Source organism: Protomyctophum bolini (genome assembly GCF_963924005.1).
Source record: "Protomyctophum bolini genome assembly, chromosome: 8".
Lineage (NCBI taxonomy): Eukaryota > Metazoa > Chordata > Actinopteri > Myctophiformes > Myctophidae > Protomyctophum > Protomyctophum bolini.
The window spans coordinates 17,985,584-17,995,158 of record NC_137869.1 but is presented as its reverse complement, the minus strand read 5'-3'; the positions used below and the strand labels follow the sequence as shown (position 1 = coordinate 17,995,158).

Below are 9,575 nucleotides of genomic sequence, written 5' to 3'. Positions count from 1 at the left end.
CGCACTTTGGTTTGCATAATAGAGTGGTCATGGCAAGAACTACTTGTCGCAAAAAATTCTGTGGAAAATAAAATCCAGACACATTTAGACATATATTAAGAATTTTAATCTATTAATGTGAAATGTTAAGGCATAATACAAAATGTTCCATTACAAAAAGTTCACAGCAACATCATAATGGGTCAACCAGCTAGAGCAAGGCATCTAAACAAAACCTTTTGTGTTCATATAACTTAATGCAAATAATGAATGCAAATCTTTGGCATCTCAAGAGAAAAACAAATACAAAATGTACAAATGGGGGGGGGGAAAAAAAGGTATAATATATTAATCTCACTTCTCACTTCAAATAGCACTATGTAAACTCAGTCCAAATACTCACACGGGCACATCACAACACATTACAAAGAAACTGAATCCAACACAATGCACTGACCAGCAAATGCATTGTGAGAAACTGAAATTCTAAATCTTAAAGGGGAATACCAGTGAAAACGTACAATATTGTTAGGTTGTAGATCAATACCCTAGTCTGTGCTGTCAATATGATCGTGTAGCCTTTTCATTCATTACATCCTGGAGGAGGCCAACTCTATAGACATAGTTTTGAAAATACATAGTATACCAATTAACACCCCAAAAGTCGAACCAGGTGGCCACTGTCATTATAAAATACCTGACTGTGTAATATTGTATACTGAACTTTAGTGATATTCCCCTTTAAAGATCGGAAAAAGTACTATTCTGGATCCTGGTACATTCCAGTTAAATACAGACCTACTTGACACTTCTGCATTTACACAAAAGAGGGATTTACATTCAGCAGTGTCCACTGACTGCATTTTGACCGCAGATATGCGAGCTACTTGAGCAACAGAGGCAGCATGGGCCGGGGGGCGCCATGTAACACAGTATTTGTGACAACAAATAGAATGGCAAATGCAGGCTAGATTTAGTCGGCCAATTCCGTGTTACTCTCACAGATTTAGACACGCGTGGAAGAACCAGCTACCGTGGCGCGCAACAAATGAAGGAACCGCGTTCTGAATGCATGCCATTTTAACAAGGGGCGAAGGGTCAGACTCTAGATAGCCTTTTTCTTTAACGGGAGCATTCCTTCCGAGAGGAATGTGAGAAGATTAGCTCCAGCATGTCAGCAGAAGGGAACAGAACGCCGGGCAGTGGCCATCGAAGTACCCCCCACCCCCTCAGGGCCCACACACACATTAACCCGGGATCTAGAAAATTAGACCCCTGCGAAACACGGTAAATCCTCAGCTCTTTTTTAAGCAAATGAGAGTACATGTTCCGCGGGGGCCGCAACGTCAAAGGAAGTTCTCAAATCCTCTACCGAGCCGAGAGCAGGGGGCCCCAACTGGCTATTAAACAGAGAACCAACTGCGTCGTTTGCAGTTGGGGACTGCTGATGTTGGATTAATCAGTATTCACTCAAGCTCGCCGTTACAGAGAACAATCTTAAAACATGGCATGTAAACACGCAGGGCATGCCTCTGCTAATTCTACTAAGCACTCCCATTAGTTTATGAAGAGACAGTAATAGAGGGGGGCCTATGGCAATTATAGAACGACCAAAGTAGCCTCGGCCACATTGTGTTTAAGATCCGGGGAATGTGAGTCATCTGTATAATGTAAAAAGGGGAAGTGCAGCTAGGCAGAAATGGGCGGTTAGAGTGGAGTCACCGTTTTCTTCCTCTTTTGTCAAACGGGACAAAGGTTCACGTGGAGCAGCAGTTATAAATACAATATTTATAAATGAACACGTCATGCACAATATATATATTATATATGCCTGATTCCATTTCCTATCATCTGCAATAATGCAGAAATGCCATAGGTACCTTGAAGACTTGAGAGAGAACATGGCCGTCAACATTAGGCACTGTTTGAGGTGTACAGAGACGATGGGGGGAAAGCTCAGCTCTCCTCCCCTACCTGTGACACATCCAGGATTTGTCTTTTCGAACAATACATTTAAGTCCATGTGAAAATGGCTGCACCACAACTCCCCTATGTCCATCTGTGGCTCTGTCTTGAAGACTGGTGGCAGCATGTACAGAGGAAGGCCTTTAGAGTCTTAACCAGACTGTACAAGCCAACACTCGTAGTTCAGTTAAATGTGCCGCGGCTCAGCGGTCCAGGCTTTTTCAAATAAGGATTTCAACCACATCTGCATCCGAGTGGGTGAGGTTCTTGAACCCACCAGAGGTAGAGGCCTCAGAAGCTGCTATCATGGGAGAGTCTGACATGAGCTCAGCCCCCTCTGGTGGGAAGTCGCTCTGGGTGCTGGAGTCTCGGCTCAGGGCCTTGGGGAGGGAGCGGCGCTGGTAGGGAGGTGGCAAGGCAGCAGCAGCAGCCGTCTGGTCATCCGAGAGGCTCTTCCCTACAAACGCAGACAAAAAGAGGAAGCCGTTTAATTACCAGATCACACACTCACGCTCACACAAACATCTGCTCTGAGTGCCTCCCACGACTATTCTGGACCTGCTATTCCGGAGCGAGAGACGATATGGATTCCAGGTTTAAAAACATGCTCTCTATTTGAGGAGGGACACCCAAAGGGTCGTCTCCCACGTTTTTTTAGGAAGCGCACATTCTGACTGGCGACGCTAGTCAGTCTGCCAGTTGTCATTTGACAGTTGTTAATAGCGCATGTCATTTTGAGATTCAACATTCTTCCAGGCTGAGGCAAGACGAACTGTGACCCCGACACACTCACACGTACACCCGTATGAGCTCACCTTTCCCCATGGCAGTGCAGTCCACTGGGCCGCTGGCGACCGTGTTGATGGAAGGAAACGACCTGGCCAATCGAAGTCCCTGTTTCTCCAGTCTGCCTTGCTCCCACCGGGAACGCTGCTGGAGGACTTTGATCACGACATCCTTCTCAAGGAGCTGTGCGTGCAAGACCCTGATCCTTAACACACAAATATTTATGGAATACGGCATGAGTATCAAATACACTCAAACAAACACATACCTGTGTATATATATAGGGCATGAGTGGTTAAGTGAGCAATGGAAGTGTTCTGCATACCTATTCTCCATCTCTTGGTGTCTGTGACCAGACAAAGGCAGGTCACCGTTGAAGCTGCTAGCAGGCGAATGGCGGGGAGAGTGTTTGATGATGGTGGTGTCTCTGTTAGCGAAGAAGAGGATAATTAAATTAATGTAATCTCTATGAATGCACTGAAATTGTAATCCTCCTGTACCTTTTTGCCATCCTTCATAATGTGTAGCAACAACGTACCTCTGGGCTGCGGCCGTGGCAGCGGCATCCATGGCAAACTGTCTCATGGTGCTCTCCTCCAGGTACTTCTGCTCCCACTTGGTGATGTCTGCCTCGAGGGCCAGGATTCGTTCTTCTCTCTCCCTCAGCTGCTGCTGCAGCGTGGCAGAGACCAGCTCGGAGGCTACAGGGCCGCCCACCTGGCTCTGGAACTGCCACTGTGGAGGTGAAAAAAGGCAGACATTAGTAGAGGAAGATGTTAAGAAAAAATTAAGAGCCATTTTATCTTAAAAAAATTATGGTGTATTATGTTCTTTGTATCTGCACCACTAGCAAAACGAATTTATTCCACGGACCTCACACATGGCAATGTGTGAAGCCCCGAGATAACGGTCTGTGGTCCCACCTGTTGCGCCCGGAGGCTCTTCAGTTCCTGCTCGAGTCGTGTGCGCAGCCTCAGCTCCAGGGCCTCCCTCTTCTCGCAGGCGGCCTGCAGTTGAGCCAGCGAGCTCTGCAGCCGCTCCACCTTCTCCACATATGCCCTCTTTCGCTGCAGCTCCTCCTCCAGCTGCTGGTTGCGAGCCTGCGCAGAGCCCAGCGCCTGCTCCAGGACATCACGCCTCCGCAGCCACTCGTCGCCGGAGACACGCAGGTGCTGGAGTTGCCTCTCCAAGCGTTCGCGCTCCCGCTGCTGGTCCTCATCTGAGAGAGATAGAACTAGTTAGGTATATGCAGATGTCTATGTGGCAAAGACATACAGTACATGCAAGTCTATGCAGTTGCCATTAAGGGGTCAATCGGTTGAGAGGCGAATGCTCTGGGAACTTTGTTTTAAATGGAATGTCAACCATCAGGGGACATTTTGTCCAGCGCTGTGAGGCATTTAGCTAAAGGGCATTCCATTTGACCCTGTTCTAACCTGCAAATGAGCCACTGAAGTTAAAAAACACAAAGAAGAGACGTTCTTCAGATCTTGACACTTCGACTAATTTCATATCAAACCTAGTCCACGTCTAGAAGAAACAATTTACAGTGCAATAACACGTTAGTCGCCGGAGCCACTTAAGACAGCGAGCGATTACACAAGAGGGCTGCATGTCTGTGGAGGGAATGCAGACTTCCTCTTATCCACTTAAGCACACAGACGTAGCTTTGTACTGGGAAAAGCCTCAGAATGCCTCTAAGGGCATGAAGTAAACAAGCATTTTTTTAAGAAAATGTAAGCATTCCATGAGGGGGGAAAGGAAATAATTTACACCTCTCGCACTTGTGTTGCATATGTCGCTATGTGCCTGCAGGAGCTGGGATTAGCACCATTGGGAAGGACACAAACACTAAACAATGTTTTAGTGTATTTATTTGATACCTTGTATCAAATAAAACTGCTTGAAAGCAAGCAATCACGCTTCCACTAACACAATGTGAAACAAAACTACATATTCTCACAGATGGTTGAGTGGAGAAAACAACTCATCATACTTTTTCTAGTCATTAAAGTGACTTGTATCTCGTTAAGAAAGCCAACCTTCCAATGTGACTCAGACATTTAAAAACCGACCACCTCATTTTCAAGTAAATTCCGCTGTGATATGTAGTCACGCCATTAAGTAAAACATACTTATGTATCAGACTTGTGTCACAGTCATAGACCGGACAATAGGCCAGGATTCACAACTGACTCGTGATCAGTCCAAACCCTGAGGTAAAGAAATGCCCAAACAAGGACAGCCAGCAATGTAGGGGTCATTTTGAGCTGGGAATGGATGCCCCAGAGCCTCCAGGCCTATTAGTTCCCCCTGTCTGCAGCTATGAAAGTCTGGGCGAGGGGGCGGGCTGGCATTCCCAGTGGCCGGAACAGCCTGAAATACCTAAAAAACATCCCTGGAATCCAGGCCGCATTTACGGCTGCTATGAAAAATGGCTGGCGTTTAAGTGCCAAGAGCAACTCCTCACATTGGAGGTAGAGGAATGAACGTCCCCCAGAGGCGGCCCCGTCTGCCTCACAACAGAACAGACCACCTCAATGTGGCAGGAAATCCATCCCAGAAGAAACTTAATGTCCCTGCCACTGGAACGTGTTTCACAATGCAGTGCAATTTGTCAAATCAAGCCCCGTAATTAGACCCTGAATTCTTTCTTTGAATTTTCTCTGCCTTATTCAAGAGGAAATAAAAGTAGACACTTTCCCTCATGGGAAAAACAACACTCATGGAACTCATGGTTCTACTTACTTTGCTCAAGGAGTTTTGCGAACACATGGCGTTTCTGGTCTGTGGATTCAGCTTCCTTGGTCAATCTCTGTTTATTAGCCGTCTCAAGGCGATCTGTAAGTTACAAAGGCAAAATAATTAATGACGACCACACACATTTAGTTGGATTGCAGTTTGTCACACGTGCAGACAGCTGTCAACATGTATGTGGTTGTAACGCACCTCTAAGGTCTCTGTTAAAGTCATGCAGCCTCTTAATCTCTGCCTCCAGTTTGTTCCTCATGGTCTTCTCTAAGGTTTCCCTCTTCGCAGAGCCTTTCATCAGAGTCTCATAGGCTTCAGATATCCTCTGGATCTCTGACTCCAGCTGGGAGGAAAACATGTAAAGAAACAAAATGTTAAGTGTTAAGTCATTATTGGGTGGGAAAGCACCCTTGTGATACCGGATTGGTGGCTTTTAAACAGTATTCTGTAATAAAAAAAGCAGATCGTTGGGATGTAAAAAAAACGTTGGCTCGCGTTCGTGGCGCGTAAAAGCCCGCCAGCTAACGGCTCCTTTGACACCCTCTGAAAAGTGGGAATCAACATTCCTCAGCGGACACTTATGGGCCCCAGGTGTCAAGGCATTCATCTCGCTTCATGGCAACTTGCCAGTAGGCCGTCAACATACAAAGGGGAAGCAGGATGTGGTGGAAGGCATTCCAAACTCTGGAATGGTTTGTCCCATCTCACCGGTGTCATATGTGTGGTGTTGTCCAGACGCAATACATTAGGGCACAATGGCTTTAAAAGACAGGCTGATCTTATCGGGTCGCATTAGCATATTGAAAGTCCACAATTCTGTTTCACGGTCACACCTCAACGATTGCAGTGTCACCCCCCTCCCCATGTGTGCGTTATTCATAAAACTACCAGATAGCTTATCACTCTGATTGGCAGCACTAGCAAACACCCCCGGTGTGACACTTTACTCCGCCACACACACCAGCTTCTCTTTCTCACCTTTTGTAGCCTGGCTGCTTTCTCTGCGTAGGCCTCCACTTCCTTCCTGAGCCTTGCATTCTCCTGCATGAGCAGGTCCATCTGAAGTTGGTTGTTGTTGGGGGCCATGCTAGACAGCTCAGAGCTCGCAGGACTCATCGAGGGGTAGATGTTATTGTTAGCCACCTGATTATGAGTCGACACATACCTGATGAGAGGAGACAAGAAGAATGAGTTAAAAGAAAGAACACACACACACACACACACAGAGGTGAGAACGACCCAGTGACAAACCCCGCTCCCTTTGCTGTGGACTGGTGGCAGCGTTCTAAATTACCTGTGATGCGGCGAGTGGAAGGGGGGAGGGGGCTCTTTGTAGTAGTGCCCGTGCTCCTGCGAGTGGCTCAGCATATATCCGGGGATGCGGACGCAGAAGGGGTACTCCGGGGGAGGGCCGCGTGGGTCGGTCCCATCCTGTCCATTATGAGCCATTGCGGGATCTGGAGTGTCAATGTAGAGCTGAGGGTAGCTGTGTGCGGAGCTCATGGATGGGCTCTCTATGGGACCGGTCCGCTCCAGAGAGAGCCGCATGAGCCTCTCGCTGAGCGAGCGTGTATGCTCGCGCTTCATGTCCCACTGACCCTCACCCGAGCTCCCCATAACGTCCACGCAAGGGTCGACTCCCAGCTCAGCTCGCCCCTGCTGAGAGATCAGGTACTGGGAGTGCGCTTTGGCCTGCTCGTAGGTGGGCAACTCCTCCCCGTGGAGCTGGTACAGGTGGCACACAGGGCTCTCTGAGTGGGGGCAGTCGCCCTGGTGCTCCTGGCCCTGGGGCTCCTGCCGCGTTGACATCTGAACGTACTGGCTTTCCTCCTGCGTGAGGCTCTCCAGGGAGGAACGCGGACTGCCCGCACTGCCGCCGCCGCCGCTGCTGTTGCTGCTGCCTCCACGCAGGGCCTGCTGCTGGATGGCGAGGAGAGTGCGTGTATCGGTCAGATTCCCGTAGCGTAGCTGCTCTTGGATGAGACGGTGCAGCACCGTGCCAGAAGATTCCTCAGAAGTTCTCATAATCATGCAGCGGGGAAATGAGTGGAGAGGGTGTCCGCGGGCGGTCGGTTGGATATCCAAGAGGAGAAAAAAAGGCACAGACCTGCAGATGGATAAGCAAATGATCTTGGTCAGTAACCAAAACCACAACATTACAATACCAAACAACCCACCCCCTAAAGTGTCTTCAAAGGTGTGCACATGTGTAAAATGTACAGTCTACTAGTCAAGTATTAGACTCTCCTAGATGTATTTGATCAGAATCGCTAAAATATATCCAAGAGTCTGAATCTAAGGCTACTAGCGAAGATGACTTTGTGCTCCAGCGCAACAGTAACATCGCGTATGTAGCCTACTCACTGGCAGTGAGTGCAGATTCCATTGCTTAATCACTAAGCATAACTTTCATCATAGTCATACACATACAGACACACAATACAGACTGATTACTGGAATGTAGCCTACAGATAACAAAGACACACACACACACACACACACACACACAATAATATGATCACTCATTCTGTAAATGAATGCTTTAGAGAACTTTTATGCTTTTATTTTTAATATTTTTTCCCAAATTAAATTCCTTCTTTATCGTAATCTTAAGTGCATGGATGATTATGGTAGGCTAATGTTGTAAACATACTGCTGTTTATCAAGAATCTTACCCGTATTATGCTTAAAATATATGGATAGCTCAGCCACAGAGCTTACTTTAATATTGTAAATGTAAACATTAAAAGCGTGGTTGACTGTCGTTGACCTGTAGGCTATATTCAATAACAACACTGTTAACATACAATCGCCCCAAAAACAATTCACACCGCGAAAATCACACTGCGCGGAATAGTCTGCTTATTTTACAGAAACAGAAAAGAACAAAAGTAATCATAATGAAATAAATGTCAACTTACCAAATTATGTTTCCATTAGGGACGAACGAAGCAATCCCTCTCAAGTGTATTTAACTTGAAGCGTGTGTACCAAAATCTATCCGTTCCTTCTGTGGCTGTGCCTTGTGTTAAGCGCGCAGTCAGCAGCGTTGTGACCGTGGTGTGCTGTGTGCGTGTGCGCACTGAAGCTCTGTGTGAGCAGACTGAAGCACAGCTCAGGCAGAGCAGCGCACTAATAAATAACTGAGGGCTGATTGTTCGCTGGGGCTGGTATGTGAGGAATGCAAAGGCTCCAAGTCCCTCTGGGATCAAAAGCAGAACCACGGAGCACACAGGGGGAAAAAAAGGGGGCAGGGCATCCACTAGGACTGGATTCAGATTCAGAACAGCAGCTCGCCATCTCAGCTGGTTGTCTCTCTCTGTCATGTAAAACAAGCAAGATGCCTGCATGCATGGCTTTAAGCCCACTTAAGCCCTTTTAAAATGTAAAAATATATATTTTTAAAATAAAAGATCTACCAGGCCACTGCTGTGGATGTGTTCATTTTTTTTTCCACCATTGTCGTAGTTATTCAATTAGAACGATTTTTATATATTTATAGATATTATGCTTGGGGTGGATGGCCCATTAAAGTGGTTAATTTGCTACACTGGAAGATTATTTCAGGAAAATTTGCTTTATTGGGTTCTGAAATTGAGATATGGCTTCTCTGCCATTTTTTGTCACATACTGTGCCATTGATTGATTTATTAAGAGTTTGCAGAATTACAGTACATTCAAGTACAACTCAATACAAAAAAACTGTTAACTGTGAGTGGACGACACTTTTTACAATAGGGCCCACCATTTTCAATTCATCAAAACATTTAGGGACGTATGAACATACACAACTATAGTCAAAACAGGAAATAATCATAGAGGAGGTAAATTGCATTAAACAGGGCTGCCGGGCGGATTTTGCGCAACCGCTCGGCCATTTAGAATTAGGCATACAGTGAGGGGGAAAAGGGATGGGTGGGGGATTCAGATTTTACCGGGGCCAGTTTCGAATTGCAGCCGTTCGTATAGGTGCCCTTTGAGAGCAGTTTTGAAGGAGTCAAGGGATTTGCATGTCTTAATGACTGTTGGTAGGGCGTTCCACAATTTGGTGGCATCGGAGCGAAATTAATTTAGTCCCTTGTTTGTGTCGAATC

At 46.7% G+C, this 9,575-nt stretch overlaps 1 protein-coding gene across 1 annotated transcript; it reads right to left on the bottom strand.

Moving 5' to 3' along the window:
• Positions 1 to 95: 95 nt before the first annotated feature.
• amotl2a (angiomotin like 2a) lies at positions 96 to 8,598 on the bottom strand. The gene is made up of 10 exons (XM_080769878.1): positions 8,403 to 8,598; positions 6,776 to 7,588; positions 6,460 to 6,646; positions 5,680 to 5,824; positions 5,479 to 5,571; positions 3,654 to 3,949; positions 3,269 to 3,465; positions 3,056 to 3,157; positions 2,760 to 2,935; positions 96 to 2,401 (listed from the first exon to the last, which is right to left on the bottom strand). The coding sequence occupies exons 2-10, from the start codon at positions 7,510 to 7,512 to the stop codon at positions 2,166 to 2,168; spliced, it is 2,169 nt and encodes a 722-aa protein (XP_080626004.1). The 5' UTR covers positions 7,513 to 7,588; positions 8,403 to 8,598; the 3' UTR covers positions 96 to 2,165.
• Between the last annotated feature and the right edge of the window lie 977 nt (positions 8,599 to 9,575).

Excerpts from the sequence above, each read along its gene's own strand:
- amotl2a (XM_080769878.1), bottom strand. The coding sequence starts at position 7,512 with ATGATTATGAGAACTTCTGAGGAATCTTCTGGCACGGTGCTGCACCGT. Across the intron at positions 6,647-6,775 it reads TTCCACTCGCCGCATCACAG|GTATGTGTCGACTCATAATC; the intron begins GTAATTTAGAAC and ends TCCTCTCATCAG. Across the intron at positions 3,158-3,268 it reads GCCACGGCCGCAGCCCAGAG|AGACACCACCATCATCAAAC; the intron begins GTACGTTGTTGC and ends CTTCGCTAACAG.